At 37.8% G+C, this 24180-nt stretch overlaps 1 protein-coding gene across 5 annotated transcripts in view; it reads right to left on the reverse strand.

The window, feature by feature from the left end:
- Positions 1 to 4919: 4919 nt before the first annotated feature.
- LOC124607461 (heat shock factor protein) overlaps positions 4920 to 24180 on the reverse strand; it is a 164799-nt gene continuing 145538 nt past the window's right edge. For 3 of the 5 annotated variants that reach the window (XM_047139801.1, XM_047139798.1, XM_047139799.1), the window contains exons 10-11: positions 23898 to 23988; positions 4920 to 6127 (exon numbers count right to left, since the gene is read on the reverse strand). In XM_047139801.1, the coding sequence (XP_046995757.1) occupies positions 5919 to 6127; positions 23898 to 23988 (300 nt within the window). In that variant the 3' untranslated portion in view covers positions 4920 to 5918. The remainder of the gene's footprint in view (positions 6128 to 23897; positions 23989 to 24180) is intronic. The other 2 variants (XM_047139802.1, XM_047139800.1) reach the window with 1 other exon arrangement.

The raw sequence follows: 24180 nt of genomic DNA on the forward strand, positions 1-24180 counted from the left end.
TTGTCTCTTCCGCAGTGGGGGTGCTACTGTTGGAGAAGTACTGGTCAGCTGACTTCCTATAAATACTCCCTCCCAAATCAGGTACTCATTCACAGATCCTTGCCAACCTGTAGATGACCGTATGAGAGTGGACATGATGCCAACCACCACTATCTTCATAAGCTGCTGCAAAGACTGCTGCAGTGCTAAATGAAGCATCTAGTCACCTTGTGAGGACTTTGTCTTCAGTAGCTGCAGGCAACTGCCTGGGCTGGCGACCACATGCAGACTTGATGCCTTCCACTGCTGCTTGTTCAAGCCTTGGTCAGGGGCTGCCCAGTCTACATTGATTCGTGAGGGCATTCATCACTGCCGACCACTATCCAGTGTGGGCTTGTGTCTTGAACTTTGGTGACGCTGAATGTTACAGTTTAAACATCGTGGTACATGGCAACCGCAAGTTAATCAGGCTGCCAGGAACTGTCTCTGAAATACTTTGGCACCAGTTCCATTGGTGTCAACATCCGGAGCTGCTAATGTGAGTTGTCCTCTGAGCCTGACCTATGAATGGCCAATTTCTCTGCCCTCCACCTCCCCTCCCCACACCCTTCCTGGGTTGTGTCCTAACCACGACACTTCTTTGACGTCAGTTTCCTGGTAAAGACAATGGTGGACATTGTCAAAAGCTTAGTAGTTTAGTAAGAATTAATGCAACAATGCTCTGACAACATTTAATACTACAAATCACATTCCTAAAGCATTTAAGAATACACATTTTTGTGCCTTGCAGATTAGCAGTAAATGTAGTACATTCATGGTACGACTATAACTGTGCATGTAATTTACGAATTCTAAGAACACTACGATTTTATCTTTGAAAACTATTTATTTGTTCATAGACATTCCACAGATTGCATTAGAAGGGATGGCATTTTAGGCTTCATGTACAATTTTAAATACATTAATAGAGAGAAGCACCTAATATATAAGGTTACGTCCAAAAATTAAAATTCTTCAAAGTAGTTACCGTTAGTATATACACATTTTTTTCTAGCACTTCACTCATGATTGGTAAGCCACCAGGAAGGCTTCAACCGGAACCTCATTTAAGATCGTTGTCACAGCCTTTTGGATGTACTCAGTGCTCTCAAAATGGCGTACTTTGAGTGCGGTTTTAGTCCCGGGGAACAGGAAGAAGCCATATTGTAGGGATGGCTGCAGCAGCATTGCCAAGTTATGCTTGGCCAGATACTCGTGTACGTGCAGAGACATGTGGCTGAGCACATGGTTATGATGCAGCTGCCAGGTAGCAGCAACATCTTTTTGCATTAGGAGGACCTTTTTTCTTAATGACGTAGCAAAGAGCATTAATGGTATGTCCTTCGGGTACAAACTCTGTGCTCCACACCCTTGCATTTGAAGAAGACAATCAGCATAGTCTTCACCTAAGATTTGCTCATTCTTGCCTTCTCGGGTTTTTTTAAGGTGTGCTATTCTGATCTTTCGTGTTTTATTTCCAGCTCATATGTGAAAGTCCTTGTCTCCTCACCAGTAACAAAGCTATCCAAATAATCCAGCTCAGTGTCCATACTTTCCAACAGTTCAGTCACAATCAACACTCAATTGGCCTTTTGCTTGTCAGACAAAATTTTTGGAACCAGCTTGGCACACACCTCCCCCATGTGCAACTCCTCCATAACAATGCTGAACACGGAACTTTTTTGAAATGTTCAGTGTGTCAGCTAAAAAGTGAACACTCACTCAGCAGTCAGAGTTCAACAATTCATGCACACGATTAACATTGTCTTCGTTTCTGCTTGTCAATGGTCTTCCAGTGCACGGGTCATCACTCATCCCTTCCTAGCCATCCTTAAACTCTTCACCCACCTTGTAACTTGCTTGTAACTCATCGCAGACTCCCTATAGGCTTGCTTTAAAATTGCGTGAGTCTGAGAAGGCTTTTTATGAAGCTTTGTGCAAAACGTGATGCCCATGTTGTTCAACTGAATCAACCATCATGCATTGTGACAAAGCCGCGAAACAGAGGTACACTTATTCAACTCTGCTGATGCAGACTGAGGTTTGGTGCACTGTAACCCAACTGGTCCAAGCTTGCTGTGATAAATAGCGACACAGCAAACAAATATAGTTCATGACTCTTTTTGAACACACCTTGTACAGTGCTTCACCATAAATTATTCTGGTCCGACCTGCCGGAGATGGCAGTTATGTATGCATGAGGTGTGCTCACTTGTGTGAATGAATTTGTGTGTTTCTTTTCTTGAGAAGGCTTTGACCAAAAGCTAAGTGCGTAACTATCTTTTCATTGTGCCTATCTACAACTTGTCTTCTTTACAGTGAGTAGTAATCTCTTTTTTTCCTTATATTGTTATTTACATTTAAAATACACACAGGATGTATACCTCATTTGGGGAAAAAAAGGACAGTGAACAAACGCTGCTGATTTCCAGATATAACATCCACCATTTTATTGACTATTGGATAATGTATATTTATGTGAATGCAGGGACACTTACTATAAATACAAGAAGCTATTTTTACTATATTACTCTATAAGTAGTAACTGGTCTTCATTCTCTCTGTTTAAATATTCAGATAATTTATAGAAGTCATTGACATAGCAACCTTTTAATTTATTTTTGCAGTATCCCAATTTCATGAGTTATGCCTATTGAAAACTTGTCAAAGGCTTCTGCAACAGAATGTAGAACTCTGCACAACCTTCAACATGAATGCATGAAGAAGGAAAAGAGAGGAGGGATTGACAAGAGCTTAATACAGTGCGTCTGAAAACTATTCTTCCTACAAGTCGCAAATTCTTCTACAGAAAATGTATTGATATTTTGGGTTTAATTACAACAAATGACATAACAACAAGAAAATTGTTTTCATTGTTTTGTGTTGTTGTTGTGCGTTAACAGTTTCCGGACAACTTACAGCAAGGGACAAGATCAAAAAGTATACAGAATGTGGTGGTAAAGGTATCACTTTCACTTTCTCCTTAGCTTTTACTTTCTCAGTGTGCAGTGTCTCATGATTTAGTTAAGTAAACCCATCAGCTAACAAGCCATTACAAACAAGAAACAGCCATGTCCACCAAAAAAGTGTGGAGCTCTTTTATAATAAAAGAAGAGGAGTACTACTACTGAAAGTCACACTGCGAATGTAAGAGGGATATTCATCCGGAAAGATCTGATGTATATGCCTTTCATGCTTAAGCTGCAGCATGCAACATCATAAGAGCCAAAATTAAGATGGCTGCACACTGCAATTTCCTTGAAGAATAAGACAAATGTTTGTTACGATGGTCTCCCCCCCCCCCCCCCCATTCCACGTGAAAAAGTCTTTACTGTGGATGCTATGGAGTGTCACAACAATGGGATTTGTTAGCTCATGATCATGAGGGTGTTCCTGATATGACCAAACCACGTTCCCAAGTAGAGTTTATCTATGCGGAGCTATTTTGAGTAACAGTAACATCATACTGCCTCAGTTTATTTAGAATTAATGAAAAATAATTCAACTGCTCTCTCTTATTAAAATGTAAGAAAAAAATCTACAGGACTGCATGTGACATTGAATTTTAAATGTTGAGAAAAACATATGAACAAATTTATGTATGTATGGATGATGATAAAATAGATTAATGTAATGGATAGAGGCATTTATTACCAGTGTAGCAACACCAAACAGCTCCAAAAATAGAACATGGTATGACATAATTTTGTAAAAAAGGACAACACTTAAGGATGCTAGAGAATAATTTAAGTTTTTTGTGCCTGAATGCAGAATCCTTACTTATATTCATCTGAATTGCAACAGTCATGGTCATTCCTACCGTAATGGATAAGATTTAAGTCGCAATTGAAACATCAAATTAAGTATTATGTTATCAACAGACTTTCAAGCAATAATCACTAAGCAGCTAGAATAAAATTTACTTTTTGGCGCTTTGCAAATATTAACAGCAAATTATAAATCTGAAAATTCCAGGAAAAAAAGGAGGAAAGGCAACCACTAACCTAAAGATGAATGGAAAGTGTCCCACACACTCTTATTAACTGGAGGAAAACACGACAAGCTTTTGTACTGTTTCTAATAACAATGTGCTCTTCATACACTAGTTCAAACATAGAGAAACGCAAATTTACAACTCTGCAGCCATGTGAGCTTCAAAGTGTGATGTGATCTGTGTGTGTGTGTGTGTGTGTGTGTGTGTGTGTGTGTGTGTGTTTGTGTGTGTTAAGAAGGGCGAAGGATCAAAAGCTTATGCAGTTTTCTGACCTATTAAAGTTGTTCATGTGCCACTTGTCATTAATCTGAGGGGTTGGTTAGCTTTCGTGCTTTTTGTTTTACTGAGCAGTATGGAAAAAAAAGGAAGATACATTATTTATAGACATAGGTTTACAGTATGAATATTTAGTCCCTATACAGCTGATTTTATACAGTATATCAATGTATGTTCAGATCCTGAGACATTCAAATTTTATAAGTTAAGGTACTATTTGTTGTTACTTAAATGAACTACGAAGCGAGTCCTAAATGAAATCTGTGAAACATATTTATACCATGATTCAAAATTACTTTTGTTACAAATTATAAAAACAAAATGTTCTAGCAGATTCCATGTAATGAGTGGAAATTAACTGCCAATGCAGTTCTACATAAACGTTGACGCAGCGCATCATGTTGCATAACCTTGCTACATAATGCATGAAACTCATCAATATGCAGAACAAAACTGAAAGAAACTATGTTAGTTTCTTAGTGTATCTTACTTTGTTGCTCTCAAGTGTTCAGTAAACTGTCTGTCATACCAGCTGCAGCAAAACACACACACACACACACACACACACACACACACAGACCTCACCTTCCCCCCCCCCCCCCCCCCCCCAATCCCCCCAACACATAGTAAATACTTTTACAAATATATTAAACAAATACAGGAAATTATATTACATATATTTAGGTACAATAAGGAGATTAGATTACTTAATATTTAACAAATAACAATGTATTCTTATTTCATATGACCCCATTATTCATATAAGCAGCTTCTAAGAACCTGTTAATAACACGTACTACAGCTTGATACTGTCACTTGTAAGAAGAATGAAACGATGACATACCTTGCTCATGACTTTTCTGAACAAGACTTCAGTCATTTAAAAATGAAACACAGAAAAGACGACTAAATGAAGCCTAATGTACCTCATATTTTTTGGAAAGTTAACAGTCTGGGCCAATGAAACACAAAAGAATACTGTTTACTTCACACTCACACATAGTATGATGAATGATTTTTGCTACATTGTAAGTCTCCATTACAAGAAGTAGTCTAGAAACTTCGAATTATTTTCACTTAATTCTCTAAGGAAGGATAACAATATACTGAAGAAATTAATGCTCAAAGTTTGTGCCAATTAGAATTTTATGAAAATAAAAAAGTAATGTGTGTACAAAATTTCATTTTAGTGAAAGCGCATGAACAAGATATGTATTATACAAAAACATCCATGTTTTCACCCATGTAATTGTACATGCTATTGTCATACAACAGCTTTCATAAATACATATGTGCAAGTAGTAGCTCCATTACTTCCAGAAGTATGAGTTTCTTTTTATACAATTATTTTTATTTACACTTTCTATGACCGTATCCAATACCAAAACTAGATTACAACATTAAATGCACATTTAAAAGCACAGAAGTAACACAGTTTCAATAACAGTCCTAGAACACTCAGCTGTTCCAGTAAACATTGTAGCTGGCTGAATATAATCGCTTATTCCAGATGCTTTTACATTTGTGTGTATGTTTACATATAAAACAATATTTGTTAAATGTATAGCAGCTAAGATCACAATCTATAAATAATACCAGGCAGACAAATTTTACAAGCAGAAAGTAAAATTCATTGACATATTTTAGGGGTGTTCAGACTCTGCGGACTAGGCGTTGCTAGATCTGTAGTTGTGTTGGCTGAAGGTGACCCACTATTGAAGTGAAAGTCTGGTGGTGATCCAGGTAAAATCCATTCTTCCTCTGAACTCTGGCACATATCAGAAAAGTCTAAAATGTCCCCAGGATATGTCATTAACTCACTTCCTGAAACGAGTGGATCTGCCATAAGAAAAAATAAATAAATAAATAAATCTTCATTACACAAGTGTATTTAATCACAGTAATGTCAACTCTACTTTGACTGCCTCAAATTCAGTAGTAACCCATTTAAAAATGACTAATAATCAACTAGAAATCAGTGACAGTAATGTCTCTGGAGCATTAATAAATTTCTTATTTGCACAAGAGTTGTTAGCATTACTGCTGATAAAACTGTAAATAATGTAAACATACTAAGATGGAGCAAAGTGATGTACAGAAAGACTTCATTAAAATTAAAATTTTGTCTAAATCCATAAACCCTTAATGGATGCACTGAACAGAGCTTGTGCAAAATGTGTAGTTTCTTACCTCTCAGTATGTTTATACTAACACATACTAATGAAACAATAAAATTTATCTGAATATTATTTGGCACATCCCTTTGAAATACGACACAAATAGCTTCAATTTATGAGATAAGATAGGAACTGAACAGATGACCTCAAAAAGTTATTGCAGGAAAATGGCACCAGTAAGTGACTCATGTTTAGACAATGGAAACAATACCCGACTTGTCTGCAGTACTGTTGAATGCAATGAAACACCATTTTCTCAATGGAACAATACAGAACTGTCAGTGGGTGGTGGTTCTTTCCAAACAGGAAACCATCAAAGTAACAATTAAATGAAAGTTCAGTTGACTACATTAGAAAATATGCAGGACAACCTTGTAAACAAAACAAAATTGCATACACAAAATTTAAAATCATTATGAATGGAGAAGCTTGAAAGAGGCTGAATGCCAAATAGTTGAAGGCGCACAGTACTCATGTATTTAGAAATAGTTCAAAATATTACACGATGATTTCTACTTGTGCCTTTAGTTATCTATTCTCTGGTAGCCCTGTGCCAGGCGAGACATCCGAGTTTTTGTGCTCGTTTTCACTTTCCTTTACGCATTAGTCCATAAAATGCAGAAAAATTGTAAGGTTGGATTGTAATAGTATACCTGTTTATGTCTTGGCGCAATTAACTTGGGGAATCCTGCTTAACTGTTCTGCTTTTCTTTCTGACAATTTAATTTGAGTGTGTCCATTCACTGTTACATTCATATTTCCAGAAATTAGCATAAATCTTAAATTTGCTTGATTTAGAATCTTTCACACTAGTCAGTCATTTACATGCAGTTTGCACACAATAAAGTTATATTCTGTCGTGAGTAACATAATTTAATGGATACTACAGTTGAGTACGACAACTTGTACTTACAGGCATTACTTTGCCCCTGGTGGGGTACAGTCTAAGCTGGGTTGCTGTTCCTGCAGTTAATTTTCTTTTAGGTCCTTTTTTATTCCTGGCTTTATGGATCGGCTTGTGATGTTATGTGGTATGGGTATGTCCTCTGGCTGGTGGGTGTAATTTTCACTCCCTCAACAGATCACACCATCTTGTTGGCCTATGGCGGACTGGATGTCCTAAATCCCTAATCAGCTGATTTGCTGATAGTTCTGACTTGGCATAAAAGGCCCTGGCAGACTGGCAGATGTGATTGTGCAACAGAGAAATGCCTGTATCCTCATGGAATAAATGTGTTGGATATTTGCGTGGAAGGCGTAGGGCAAGCTTGACAGCATGGACTTGTGCCCACTGGAGCATTTTGATATGGGTTGGGGCAGCTTTGCCTCACACCACGACCACATACTCCAGCAGTAGTCTGACCACTACCAGATACAGCGTGATGCTGTGGTGCAAAAGCATAATTGATTCTGGGTTGAGGAGTGGGTACAATGCACGAAGGTGCCCCAATGTCCTACCCCTAATGTGCCTGACATGCGGAAGCTTGGTTAATCTCAAGTCTTGGGTTACCCCAAGGTACTTCCCTGTCTTGCTCCATGGGATGGGGCATCACATAATGGTGACAGGTGTCAAGTCTGGGGGCAGCATCCTCCTTGTAAATACCATGCCTGGGTTTTTGTGGCATTAAATTTTGAACGACATTTTGTTGACCAGGCTCCTAATGCCTCGCACCCTGACTGGAGCCGATGGTGCATTGTTGTTGCATTCATACTCCAGGTATGCAACACAATGTTGTCGGCATATAGTGTCAACGACATGGACACCAATCTCAGAGCGTCAGCTGTGTACAGGGAGTACAGTGCATGGCCAAGGACTGACCCCTGCGGCACACTTACATGTATCAGCTGCCTGGTTGATGTGCTGTCGTTAGTCCTGACATGAAAGGTCCTCCCTATGAGACAGGATCTGACCAGGACCACATGTGCCTTCGGGACCCCGAGTACAAACAATTTGTACATGAGCTGGTGTGCCACATGGAGTTGAAGGCCTTAGACATGTCGAGCAGTACTGTCCCAAGGTGCTCTCAGATCTCCAGGGCTCTCATGGCTTCCTCCACTAGTTATAAGAGCTGGTGGGTGGTGGAGTGGCTGGGACGAAATCCGAACTGTTAATCCTGTAGCTGGTTTTCCTCTGTTATGTGACACATCAGGTGCCGGGCATATAATCTCTTTAAGACTTTAGAGAGAGACGGGAGCAAGCTGGTAAATCGGTAGTTCTCAGCCAGTCGTGGGTCTGTCTTTGTTTTTGAGACTGCTACCATTTCTGCACGTTTCCACGTCGAAGGGTAGATTCCTGAACACACAACCGATTTAAAAATGTCCGCTAAGGGGTGGTAGATCCCCGGCAGTAGAAGGAATAGCAGCATGTTATCGTCACCTCCCACTCTCGTAGGGACGAGCATTTTAATATATGTGCCTACTTCCTCGTTGGTTATAGGTTCAATGACGTCATCATCAGCCCCAGCCACCAGGAAGGTGGGCAGTTCCACAGCGACACGGTGGACGTAGTCAGAGTCGACGACGTCCTCCATTGGCCTGAGTCTACTGTGAAGGAACTGGCCAGGATGTCTGTCTTTGCGTCAGACCCACATAAGTATTCCTGGACTACTTGGGGTAGAGGGATTATCTGTCTGCGGCACAGGAACCGTTTTACTATCTGCCAGGTGCCGCCATCGTCAGGGGAGAGTGTGTCTACAAGGTCAGCCCATTCTCGACAACGGAATTCCTCGACCACTACCTTGATTTCCCACTGCATTGTGTTTAATCAATACTTCGTTTAGGGATGCTGCATTGTTCTCAGCGTGACCACATTGGCAGCTCACAAAATTTGCCGACTGAAGAATGCCATTTACACAGTCACTCACCAGATTGTACAAATACGAGGGTTTAAACTTAAATAGTGGCAACTATTTATTCACAATCGATAAAAGAGTTACATGTTTGCACCTGTTACTGTCCTTCAATGTAGTCACAAGCGTAGTGTAGAACCCGTTGCCAGCGATGTGGAAGGCGTAGTATACTGTTAGCAGAGGCTGTTCTGTTGACGGTGCGAATGGAGTGGTCTACTGCCTGTCGAATCTCTGGAGCAGTTCTAAAGCAAATGCCACCAAGTGGTTCCTTCATCTTCGGAATCAAATCAAAGTAACAAGGACTAAGTCCAGGGAGTATGGTGGATGGTACAGTACTTCCCAGTCCCATCGACTGAACAGAACAGCCACAGCTTGCACTGTATGCACCCGTGCATTGTCATGCAAAACAATGGGTGGGTTGCGCAGAAAGTGTCGGCGCTTCTTTCACAAAGGTGGTCGCAGGTGATGCTCCAAAAACGAACAGTAATACTGTGCACTGATGGTCTGCTGCGGAGGAATGTAATGCGTTAGGATAATGCCACCACAGTCCTACACGACAATCACCGTAACTTTCACCACACTGGGGCTCTGATGCACTTTCGACTTTGGCGTCAACCTGTAATGACGCCATTCATTGGATTGGCGTTTCAATTTTGGCTCGTACAATGTGGCCCATGTCTCATCCAATGTTATGATATGGCGTAAGAAAGCCTCTCCCTCGCACTCATTGCACTCCAAGTGCGTCTGAGCAGCGTCATAATGTATACATTTCTGCATTTACATCAAGTCATGCAGAACCCATCGTGATGCAAATTTTCGCATGCCCAGGCGTTTCTTCAGGATGTGAAGCACAGTCGTATGTGCTAATCTGGTTACATGGGCAAGCTCATGAATCGAATGGTATTGATCTACTAACGTGGCAACAGCATGCACTACTTCTTCAGAGACAATAGGACGACATACCCGATGCATGTCTGCCACAGTTTGCAAACCCTGTGTTGTAGGCTTTTACCCAATGTGCCACTACTCTGTATGCCAATGCTGATTCCCCACATGCCTCTTGAAGACCTAAATGACACTGTCGTGCTGTATGACCTCTGGCGCATTCAATCTTGATCCAACTCTGTTGTTCCTGTTTCAAAAACATAGTGACACCATTAAATTAGACCGCTCGCTCACAAATGACGGCGTTTCCCTCAATTGTGTGCACGCCGGTGTCATGGGACAGGTGAGTCCATTTGCTCGGAGGTAAGGTAGATATGTCAACAACGCGTGCTATCAGTGACAATAGTAGATTCCATTGCGTAGTGTCTGCACAGTAGTGTTGCCACTATTTAAGTTCCAACCTCCGTAAATAATAAAACACTGCTGGCTGGTATTTTCTGCAACTTTTCTAAGACATCTGACACTGTGAATCACAGTATTCTCCTATGCAAAATGAATTTTATGGGTTTGTTGTTACAGTCAATCAAAGGAATATGTCATATCTAATGAAAAGAATGCAGAAAGTCGTACATAATTCAAGCAATATAGTCCATGAACATAATTATGACTCGGGGGAAATCATGTATGGGGTTCCCCAACCCTCAATCTTAGGTCCACTACTGTTCCTCATATATGAAAACGATCTTAGCATACAAGCAGAATTATTTCTTTTTGCAGGTGACACTAGTATTGTAATCAATCCAAGTGTACATACTGAAATGGAAGAAATGGGAAACAAAGCTCTTAAAAGTATCATTGACCGGTTTTCTGGAAACGATTTCACCCTCAATTTTAGAAAGACACAACATTTTAGGTTCTGCACATAGAGGTACTACATCAGTGGTAAGAGTAACATATGGTGAGGAAATAATGAATAAGGTGGGAACTTCAGAATTCTTAGGGATCCATACTAATGAGAATTTAGATTAAAAAAAAAATCTGATCTTCTAAAACAACTTAGTTCAGCCACATTTGCACCTAGAATCATTGCAAATCTTGGGCAGAGACAAACCAGTAAGTTGACATATTCTGCATATTTTCATTCAATAATGTCTTAAGGAATAATGTTCTAGGGTAATTCACCTTTAAGAAAGAAATTCTTCATTGCACAGAAACATGCTGTAAGAATAACGTGTCGTGCTCACCCATCTTGTGGACATCTGTTTTAAGGAGTTGGGCATTCCGACTATTTCTTTACAGTGTATTCGTTCCCTCATGAAGTTTGTTTTAAATAATCCACTACAGTTCAAAAGGAACAATGAGGTGCAATACCAGAAGGAAAAATGACATTCATTACTCCACATTAAGGTTGCCTTTAGCACAAAAAGGGGTGCATAATGCTGCAACAAAAAGTTTTGATCACTTACCCAGTGATATAAAATGTCTGACATATAGCACAATAAAATTTGATAACAAACAGAGAAAGTTTCTCCTGGACAACTACTTCCATTCTGTAGAAGAATTTCTTTCCTTGTAATGTGTGAAAGGTAGTAGGTAGGTGTTACTAACTCACATCTATTTTTACAATATAGAAATGTTCAGAATGTAACCGTATGTACAAATTAATGCAATGCAAATGTAAAATGACTTATTCTACATCATTGTGATCTATCATGCCAAATAATCTCTGGAATATGTAATTAACTAACTAACTAACTAGTAACTAAAGCAGAGAGCACATACAAAAGCAGTCACAGTACTACCATGTACCATAAATGATGAAGTACGTGATCTGTCAAATTCATTCATTCTTCATTATGATTATCATTGAATCTGAAAATACTATGCAAATTAAGCTTACTATTTCAGGTATTTCAGTAATACAACTGATCCAAGTTTACTCATAATCTCATATTAACCCTCTAACAGTGGGTGATTTTCTAATTTTTCCATCCAAACTCAAGGAGCATTTTTATTTGATAATTAGAATGGTTTTAGGGATAGAATTACAGGACTTTACTTTAGATTTGATTTTTAATTAACATTTAACATAAATAATGTTGGAAACAGAAAAAATCATGTTCAACATTGCACAAGCAGAATAAACTTATTGATTAATGTTCTGAGCATTGTACATCTTAAAGCAAGATTCTACACACAAGCCTAGGAATTTGGATATGAATTGCTGCCACAAGAAGGTGTATGTGTAAGTATATAAGTGAAATGGGAGAATGTGTAAAACACAGCTCCCATGGCTTTAGGCAGGAAAATGGCAACCTCCAATGTTTCGGAGAAGAAGAAAAAGATCTGACAGGAAAATAGCAGTCTACAATAACCCAGAGCAACAGAAAAGTATTTGAGCGGAAAACTGCAACTTGCAAATAGAGCAGAAATTACATATGACGTGATAATCGCAGACCACAAAAATTGTCTAGAAAGAGTGGAATGCACACACCCGTGTTGCTTGTGGCTGGAGGGTTAAAGACAGATATACAAATGACTCTACTGTTTCTTCATTATAATGTCTACTGTCATCATCACAACCATTTTCTTTGATTTTCCAGCAATTGATATATCTACCTAGGTTTTGCTGATTTAATCAAATCAACATGAAGGGAACTCGAGTAGTACCGCAATATGAGCCTCCCAGAATATTTTTTACAAAAATGCAATTTAACAGAGATTTACTTAGCACAGTGGTCAATCAGTTATAATCAAGAAATATGACAATTGAAAAAAGGATAGTGGCATTTTGATATAGTTCTATTGAACTCACTGCTCTTTACATAAATCTGATTTCAACTGCGACCACTTGATCTATTTCAAACTGACTGCTTCATATGAAAACTCTTTTGCAAACAATAACCTAAAATTATATGTAATAAAAGTTGGTTCTGATTTAACACAAGACACACTATCAGCTACAACATAAATCTGCTTGAAATTATCCGGCCCTTTCCACATCAATCTTTATATTTGTTTCTACTTTATCAACTTTCTTTGTGTGGTTAAAGTATTTGTATTTGGTTTCTCTTTCAGAAATTATCCCCAGATTTACTTACATGTATTGGGATTCACTACCAGCTCTTATTCACAGTGACATAATAGAGTTTGGTGGTTTGCTACCCAGAACTAATTCTGCAAAGCCTGACACTCTTTTAAAAAAGCCTTTTGAAGCAATTACAGTATTTCAATTGAAGAAAAATATCAAAACACCTAAAATCGGGTGACTAGTTTTCCTTAAATGATGACACTTTAATTACTATCAGTTAGTTAAAAGACAGAGAAAGAATCATTCACATAATTCTTTTCCTAGGCAAAATTTAATTTCAGTTTTCTAATCCTCTGACTGAATGGAATTTTTTGAGATACGCCATGACAACATTCTGTTTGATTTTTGTCCCTGGCATTTTTCTAGTGATTTTTATTTTTGTATTTTTTTTTCCTCCCTTTCAACTCCCATTCAATTTGGTTAAACCAATATACAATAAACATGATTTGCTTGCAAACAGAAATGGCAGTTTGTGAGAGACTCCCAATGTCACCTGGATCTACCGAATTATCTGTATAATTATTCATCAGCATATCTTAAAATTATATTACATTTAAATTGATTCATAAGACACATTGTAATGCTGACAGAGGTCTTGTATGATGCCATGGCAATGATGTCACTAGCTACAACATAAACGTGTAACCTCAGGTGAATGTGGGCAACTGTGGGGACAGTATTCACAAAATCGATGGGTTTAGCAAGCAGACACTTTGATAGCTACATATGTAATATTTCAGTGCATTACAACTGTGTTATTGTTTTTGTACTTAACAATGATAAATGAACATTACACAAAGTTTAGTTGTTTGTTATTTATAAAGTTAAAAAACACTCCAATTGAAATGTGAAGCTGTGGACCTGCGACCCTGGACAACTAATAACCACACAATAAGTAAATCCACATGAGTTGTGGATTTGAGAATTTGCTGATGAAGTTTGTATTTTATAAACTAAACAACAAAACATAGGGAGCTCAGCACACCATTTTGTGGCACAATTTGTATTTAGAGTTCACAGCTGATTCCTGCTTCAACGAAATATCTTGAAGAAGAATGATTTTTTTGTTGTTGTTGCAAGACATTCAAATATTAAAGAATGTGAAGAATTGCTTAAGCCTTGAGGAAGATCTCCTGAATTTCTGCACAATGTTATTGTCATAAATGATTTTATGGCTTCTGCACACATCACTTTGTGAGCTACCTAACAAAATTGAACAAGTATTTTTTTCCATCAGAAAATGGTGAAATATATCATACTTTATCACCTGGGTAGGACTCACTACCAAATTGCAAGTGTATAATTTATTTGTATGTTTCAATATTTTATTTTTTCATAAATTGTATTAAGTTGTTAACATAATGGTTAATACAAACATTAACTTGCATATGTAAGTTATATTTTAACAGTGAATTACAGTCTATTATAATATTATAACTGAAAGAGAGCCACCAGAACAGATTAGCAAATTTAAGTCCATGGGCAGTACTATCACTGCAGAAGAGAAGAAGGAAGAAGGATTTATATTTAAAGCAGACGGAAGGGATATTAAAAGGGACAGATTAGCTGTATATAGATCTTACTACATCCCAAAATTAACCTAAGGATGCAAAAGTTGAACAGTGAGGAAGTGAACAAAAAAAATCTGATCTAAATAGTAGATGTGAAATACCTCTGAAAAATAGAAAATAATATTTGGAAGGGAACAATTAAAAAACAGCCATACAAAAAATTTGTAATGCAAATAAACAGACAAAAGGGACAATTAATAAATACTTCTGTAATTTGACAAGGAAGAATATATTTTTACTATTAATTAAGGGAAAAAAATTAATTTCGTACCCGTCAATTTTGAAAAGGGCTATCAGTAAAACTCAGGCACGACAAAATCTAACAGTTTTCAACATACTCCAGCTTGATAAAAATAATTCTTATGGGCTACAAAATACAATAATTCATGCATTACAAACAGGATACTTCAATGAAAACACATCTACTTAGATCATAGGCCAATGATTTGTAGATGAACAAAACAATCTAGAAGAAATGCATAATAACAGCAGCGGGCGTGGTGAACATTGATTTGGAGCTTTCTTGATGAATTAAGAAGATATGTGATAACTGGAAAAGGCTTTACACAATAAAAGTTGTTTAACATAACACAGACAAGAAATAATATTACACACTACAAATCACATGCTAGTTCAACTTTAAAGTCACACTTGTGGCCTTTTTAACTTCCTGCAAAAAGTCTTGAGAAAATGTTTTGTCATAAAAGGGACCAGAACTCCTGGGCTTCAAAACAGAATCAGAAATTCATTGTACATGGATGAGCTGAACTCTGTTCTATTTTTCTTCACACGGCTGAAAACACAATCACATTCTGCACTGCTATGGGGCATGGTGAGAATAGAGATCATTAATCTAGAAATTCTGTTATACTTAAGAAGCCTATCAGTTACACGAATTCTTGATATTTGTGCCCAACTGGAATCACTTGCAGCATGTTCATTTGCTGCCAAAGTGTCATCTACCTGAACAGCTGTGAACTGCCTCTGAAGCTCATTCACCACCTTAATTGTAGTTTCATTCCCTTCCTTGCATAACATGATACGAAACTATTCCAAGAGAAAAGGAATGGAAGAATACTGTGTATATTACATTTTGTATAATGTAGCAACTTGAGGATGCTTTAACACACCATCCTTGAGTGGAAACTTGTTGATGATGTAGTCACAGGGAGTATAAAAGTAGTTTCCCACTGATGAAAAGAAAAGGGATTGAGTCAACGGAAGTGACTAATTCTGTCTGCTTTGACCTGTGACGTAATGGTGTTGAGGGGTGTGACGTCATTATGGCGCAGAGTTTTTGAGTTGGTTGTGTTTGTAGATGTTGTGTTGTTTGTTTTATGTGCCAAAAGAGAATTATAAGAGCCATAGAAAATGCTGCATCAAGAAGCTCATGCAAGCCGTTATTCAACAAACTACATATTCTTCCGCTACCATGTCCGTACATTTTACAAGTAATCATATTTGTAAGGAAAATCTTAGAAAATAGCAACAATCTTGTGTCAACTAACCAGAGTATCCAACTGTATAACACAAGGAGAAAGCAGGACATACATATTCAACATGCACACACAACACTAAAACAGAATGGACCACTGCAAACAGGAAACAGACTATACAATAAGCTACCTACAAACATTAAAACAATAAAAGACACTTCAAAATTTAAAACTGCTATCCATAAATATTTATTGCAAAAATGTTATTATAGTACAGATGAATATCTTGAAATATAAAAAACATTGAATTACTTGGGTTAAATACAATGTATGGAAGCTGAACCTTCAGCTGTGATAAAATTAAGCCTAAATCAATGTAAATATTATTGTAAATCACAATTACTTGTCCAATATCATATTGTATACCTTGTACAACAAATGACCAAAAGGACCAATAAAAATTTAATGTAATGTAATGTATTTGATGGTACCCTCTGGTGGTGTGTGTGCGTGTGGGGGGGGCGTTTTAATTAGGTTTGATTAGTTTGATGTTTGCAGTGTGGAAAGATGTCTAAATTCTTTTTACTGCTTATCTGTTAGGTACAGATATAACAGTGAAGTTCACAAGTGTATCATTACGTTCTGAGATGGGTGATGATATGATGTCTACCATAAATTTGTATTTATTTATTCACACGTCAAGTCCGTAGGACAAAATTGTGGAGCAAATCTCCAAGGTCATGGAACGTGATTGCACATGAAATTACAATGTAAAAGTAATAACAGATAGAAATAAAATGTTTATGAACCCAAAAAAATTCAAGGTATAAGTAAATACAATCAACAATACGACATAAGAATGAGCTTTATTTTTCAAGGAGCTCCTCGACAGAATGGAAGGACTGACCCATGAGGAAACTCTTCAGTTTCAAATTGAAAGTGCATGGACTACGGCAAAGATTTTTAAATTCTTGTGTTAGCTTATTGAAAATGGATGCAGCAGTATACAGCATGCCTTTCTGCACTTGTGTTAAGGAGATCCAATCCAAATGCAGGTTGGATTTCTATCGAGTATTAACTGAGTGAAAGTTACTTATTCTTGGGAATAAGCTGATATTGTTAACAAGAAACGATAGTGAAGAATATGTATATTGAGAGGCCATTGTGAAAATACCCAGGCCAGTGAAAAGGATCGACAAGAGGTTTGTGAACTTACACCACTTATTGCCTGAACCACCTGTTTCTGAGCCAAAAATATCCTTTTAGAATGGGAAGAGTTACCCCAAAATATATTAACATACGACATAACTGAATGAAAATAAGCAAAGTAGACTAATTTTTGTGTCGAATGATCCCCTACTTCAGATACCATTCGAATAGTAGGCACCATTAAGTCATGGACAAGATCCTGAATGTGAGCTTTCTACGACAGTTTACTATCTACCTGAACACCTAGAAATTTCAACTGTTCAGTTTCACTAATAATATGCAACTGTTCAGCTTCACTAATCGTATGTCTATACCGTGAAATTAAAATGTAGGGTTTTGTTGAATTGTGTGTCAGAAACTGTAAAAACTGAGTTTTATTGTGATTTATCATTAGTTTATTTTCTACAAGCCATGAACTTTATGTCATGAACTGTACTATTTGAAACCGAGCCAACATTGCACACAACATCCTTTACCACCAAGCATGTGTCACCAACAAACAGAAATACTTTAGAGTTACCCATAATACTAAAGGGCGTATCATTTACATAAATAAGGAACAGGAGTAGCCCCAACACTGATCCCTGGGGCACCCTTCACTTGACCGTACCCTACTCGGACCCCACATCACAGCCATTCTCAGCACTGTGAATAATGACCTTTTGCTGTCTGTTGCTAAAGTAAGAAGTTAACCAATTGTGAACTACTCCCAATATTCCGTAATGGTCCAACTTTTGCGATCAACACAATTAAACGCCTTAGTTAAATCAAAAAAATGCCTAGTGTTTGAAACCTTTTGTTTAACCCATCCAGTACCTCACAGAGAAAAAGAGAATATAGCATTTTACGTTGTTAAGCGACTTCTAAAGCCAAACTGTATATTTGATAGCAAATCGAGTGATATAAAATGATCAATTATCCTTATACACACAGCCTTTTCAATAACTTTAGCAAACACTGATGGTATAGAAATAGGCCTAAAATTGTCTAAATTATCCTTTTCTCCCTTTTTACAAAGCAGCTTTACTACTGAGTACTTTAATAGTTCAGGAAACTGACCATTCCTAAAGGAAAAAATTTCAAATATGGTTAAATACAGGGCTAGCATGTGCAGCACAGTAATATTCTGCTAAGCACTCCATCATATCCATGAGAGTCCTTAGTGATTTAATTATTGACTCAATCTACCCCTTGTCTGTATCACTGAGGAGTCTTTCAGGCATCAATCTCGGAAAGACATTTGCCATAATTTGTAATTATATGTGACACTTGTTTGAGTACAAAAGTCTTTTAGTGTTAAAATTTGTGCACCATGGTCTGAAAGGCCATTCACCGTTTTGCTAATAGAATGTGCACCTAGTAATGAAGAACGAATAAAAATATTGTCTATGGCTGTGTTACTGTTGCCCTGCACCCTAGTTGGAAAAAACAGTCTGCATCAGATCGTATTACTTTAGGAGATCTACCAACATCCTTTTTCTTGCACTACATATACAAAATTAATATTGAAGTCACAACATATTATTAAACAACATATTATTAATTTCTGGTACTTTCTATAAAGTGAATCAAGAACCCTCTCTAGCTTGAGCAGAAATGCTCTGAAATCAGAGTTAGGGGACCAATAAACAACAAAAATTAGAAGTTTAGTTTCACTAAATTCAACTGCCCCTTCACAACATTCAAATATCTGTTCAGTGCAGTGCCGTGATACACCTATGGACTCAAATGGAATACTGTTTTTTACATACATGGCCACTTCCCCACTCCACAAGGAAGTCCTTGAAAAACAGCCAGCTAATCTGTATCCTGGTAAAGGAAGCCTCTGAACTGTCAAATTATTTAATTGGTGCTCCGATACACCAATAATTTCAGAGTCAATATCTTCATCTCTAATACTGCTTATATTTTAATGAAATATGCTAATTCCTTCTCTGCTTGGAAACATGACATCCGCTGAAGGCAATTCTTTAGTTAAAGGGACTTTCTTCAAGCACATATTCCTATCAGCTGACTTAATCTAAAAAAGGCGCAGCTCTAACACCAAGTATTACAGGAATTTTTCCGTAAGTGATCCCACCACCACCCATTACACTGTCACCTATAAGCTTTGCCAGCCTCCCCTTCCCATACCTACCGAGGTGCAAGCCATGCAGATGTTCGGTCTTTTGGCTACGTTGAGACTGACGAGAGTTCCGGTGGCTCAGACCATGGACAAGTATATGTGGAGTCATGTGTGTGTGTGTGTGTGTGTGTGTGTGTGTGTGTGTGTGTGTGTGTGTGTGTGTGTGGGGGCTGACATAGGTGGTATTGCCAGAAGCTTTTCTTGGCAAGTAGTTTTGGTTTTATTCTGTAGTAATTGTGAGGTTTTGTGTATATGTATGGTAGGTTGGTGGTTGTGTTTTAACTGATGTACTGAATATGGGATGTATGGGATATTTGAGTTTTTGAGTTGGTGCAGTTTGGCTCCACTTTTCAGAGTTGTAGGTGTTGTTTTTTTGGTATTGACAGCTGCAGTTGAGCTATATCGGTCAAGGTAAATGTCTGGTTCCACTTTTTGGGGTTATTTGTATTGTTTTTTTGATATCAATAGCTGCGGTTGAGCTACACAGGTCAAGGAAAATGTACAGTTCCTGTGGTTTTATTTTTATAGCGGAAAGCTGTAATTTAAACTGTTTTGGGATGGTGCAGTGTTTTTTTTATTGTTGTGTATTTAGCTTGCCCCCATCCTAAACCCCCAATTTTCTGCAATTGTCCTGTTAGTTCCATTTAATTTTTAGAATGAGACGTTACTGTGTCATTTTTATTTTTGTTTGCGTTTGTTGGCACGTGTATGCAGCGACATCATTGTGATTTTGTATATGTTGGAAAAAGCCATTTCCACCATATTGATGATGTCATGTGTCAAAGCAGATGTGTGGAATCAGATGTTGCTGTGATGCCAAGGGATTTATCTGTATCCTGGAGATCATTCACTATGTTCGAAGTCTGAATGCCAATGACTAACTCATCATCACTTCTTTGATTTTGAATCAAGTTGTACTCAACTTCAAGCAATGGGGAGATTTTGACATTTTTGGGCTTAACAAACATGGTGAACAACTGCTTTAGCAAATCTATAAGAAGTTCTACTAAAAAGTGAACTTGTGGGGAAGAAGTCAGAAGGGCAAAATTAAATTTGTCAAATACAGGAATAGTCACATGAAAGAAAGTGCAAAAGGTCTTGTTGAAGTTTGAGGACAGGAACATAGACAATTTTTTTTTTTCACATGTTATAGCAGAAGTCTTATTTTTACGCTGAGTTTTTCACATTTAGGAGAATATGCTGTTTTATTAGGGGCCTGTGTAGTAGCAGTATCAAGAATGCTCTTCTTCTGATACTCTTTGGACCCAGTTTGCTCAACTCTAAGTATTCTGAAAGATGTCATACTTCTGTAAATGTATTGGGTACTTCCTCCTTAAAGAAAGAAAGAAAGAAAGAAGCGGATCCCACTGGTTCAACAGTCTATCCACATATCTGCATAAAGATAACCACCTAATACACACATGCTTCAGAATTTTCTTTGCTTCTTTATTGCCCGAGTTCCGAAATTTATGAAGGCAATCTTTTCTTTTGACACTCTTCTTTAAGAAATAAAATATATCAACAAGTATCTCATCCACTTTAGGTAGTAATCTTCCAGCACCTTTCTCAGCTGCTTGATTATTAATCAGGTAGCAAATGCCACCTACGATAGCAATACCTCGTTGAAATTACTTCAGAACTGCTGAAACCCCAATTTTGGGTCCTATCATAACAGGAGTACTGTCAGAGTAGAAAGCCACACGGTTTTCAGTTAGTATGCTATGAAGATTCAGCTGCAGTAACATCAGGTTACCTATGTTTCGCCCTTTTGAGTCCCTGTCTAATGTTGGTGTGGACAGCACAGTGCTCACTACTTCTTCCTGCAGAATATCATAGAATGTAACAATAGGATACAACTTGCCACTTGTATCGCTGCTTCCATTTGTTGCCAAAGAAAATGGTCCATTCTGAAAGCACTTAACAACTTCAGCTGATGCATTTTTTGCGATTTCATTTACAATTCATGTTGTTTTTGTGTGACCACAGCTATATTTCCTTGCAACTTCTGATGTGGGAAATATCTTCCTAAAAAATGCACCAGCATGATCAGCTGCACTTAAGGGCCTATTGTGTTTCACCAAAAAGGAAGTAAACAGCCACACTGCCCTAATTACTTTACTGACTTGGCAAAAAATATGTTGATTTTCTTGTCATCTTCCTCTGATTTAACATAACTTACATGTTTACTGCACTTCACATGATTACTTAAATTGCTGCTTCCACCACATGCAATATTAATATCACAACCACATACCGTGCATAAGGCACATTTTTCTCCCTTTCTTGATTTTAGTATGCATGGAAAATCAACAGAATATGATCCTTTAAATGTCTGGAGGTACTGTTTCTTGTTGGATTAATTCATGAATCCTACAATAGGAATATAACGTATAAAAATGTCTGAAAACAAATGTCTTGGTATGTACTGAAACATCGAAAGGAACCTAGATCATTGAATGTCACATAAAATTATAACAAATAACCAATAAGTGAACATGATGTTTACCTCATGACAAAGAATATGCACATGGTACAAAACACACACACACACACACACACACAGGTGGAATGAATGTAATTAGCTCACACGTGGTCAAAGAACATGGGTTAGATCACAAGAAGCGAATGGAACGGAACAAAGAATTTGCGGAACAAAGCCTCTTGACACACGAGATTCACATGGAAAAGCTGTTATCCCAGTTTAAACTTCAATTCCAATGACAACATGGACATGATATCAAAGAATGAGTTATTGAGTATTGTACACTGGCCTTCAATCCATGTAAACTATCGACTGTACAGAAGTGGGCTGATTAACAAACGTCAAGGTTTCAAATTTTTGTCCACAAAGTCGTTAAATGACACCGTCCATCCTTAAAACCGTAAAATATAGCAATTACCATAAATTTTACGGATACATCATAAAAGTCGCTACGATAAGTGCCTTAATTTAAATGGCAACTATGTAGAAAAGTAGTATTTAAGTGTGGCTTTCATCTGTATATAATAAAAAAATTTCCAATACTTTATTTATTTTTAATTCCAAAACGTAACGTACTTTGTGGATAGCCCTCGTATTCCAAGAAAGACTGCTTACAAAGTTCCAAGAACCTATTTTAAATGATGACTCAAGGAATATATTATAGCCCTCTATGTATCGCTCCCATAAGCATCGCGAAGGGCAAGATTACACTAGTTCCAGCAAAAACAGAATTCTGTAAACAATAATTCTTCTCACACTCCATATATGAATGGAATGAGAAGAAGCCCATATAAATGGTACAGTGGGGAAGTATCCTCTGTTGTGCACTTTACAGGGCTTTGGAGAGTATGAATGTAGTTATAGGATGTAACCTAGTTGCTTCTCTTAATCTTCAAAAAAATTAGTAATCAAGGGCCCTTTCTCTAGTGGTGATAGTAGTGTGTGTGTGTGTGTGTGTGTGTGTGTGTAGGAGGAGGAATGTGAGGGGACGGGGGGGAGAGGGGTGAGAGAGGGGGGGGAGAGAGGGGTGAGAGAGGGGGGGGAGAGAGGGGGGAGAGAGGGGGGAGAGAGGGGGGAGAGAGGGGGGAGAGAGGGGGGGAGAGAGGGGGGGAGAGAGGGGGGGAGAGAGGGGGGGAGAGAGGGGGGGAGAGAGGGGGGAGAGGAGGGGGGGGGGAAAGGGGGGGAGAGGGGGGGGAGAGGGGGGGAGAGGGGGGGAGAGGGGGGGATATTGAGCCCAAATTTTACCTGGTGGTTTTTTTTACTCTGCTTATAAATATAAACTGTACAGATAAATCACTGATATTACAGCCCTTCCTAGTTTTTTCGGACTCTCTTTGTTTTACTGACGTGAACGCTTCATTCAGGTCAGAAAGAGGAGGGAGTGGGAGGAATGAAGGGAGCGAGTGAAAGGAAGGTCAGTGGAAGAGAGAATATCAATATCAAGGACTAAATGCTGTTATATCTATTATGCACCTTTGTTCACATATGCAATATGTTTATGACATGTTTCCCTCATCAAATGCCATCAAAAGAAGTGGCGAATGTGAAACTACAAATTTCTATCTGATCGATCACTTGGTTGTCACTGCATTTTCATAAAGCTAACACAAAAAGGAATATCTAATTAGGGATATATGTACATCTTTAGATTATTACATATCCCTTGTTTGAATCAATATTACTTATTAAATTTTACCTCTTTAATTAATTATAATTCAAAATAAATTTCTGCATTACACTCATACATTAAGCAAACTGTCTTCATAAATCTTATTTTCACTTACCAGCCACATTGTTATCTTTACGTTTTTGTTCACCTTCTGGTCCTGGAGCTAGATGAATACCATACGAAATAAGGTCATCTCCTCCAAATAGCTGAAAACGTAAATGATCATCAGGTTTGAAGTCTATAAATAAAATGTCTCTATCACATTTAAAAGTACGTTTATCCACTGGCTAAGATGCTACAAAAACACTGTATGATACAAATAATACCAATTATTAAAATATACTTGTTGACTCTTCTGCCAAAAAAGCTTAAGAACATTTATAAGCTCACCATTCACC

The sequence above is a fragment of the Schistocerca americana genome, chromosome 3 (genome assembly GCF_021461395.2).
Source record: "Schistocerca americana isolate TAMUIC-IGC-003095 chromosome 3, iqSchAmer2.1, whole genome shotgun sequence".
In the NCBI taxonomy this organism is placed as follows: Eukaryota; Metazoa; Arthropoda; class Insecta; order Orthoptera; family Acrididae; genus Schistocerca; species Schistocerca americana.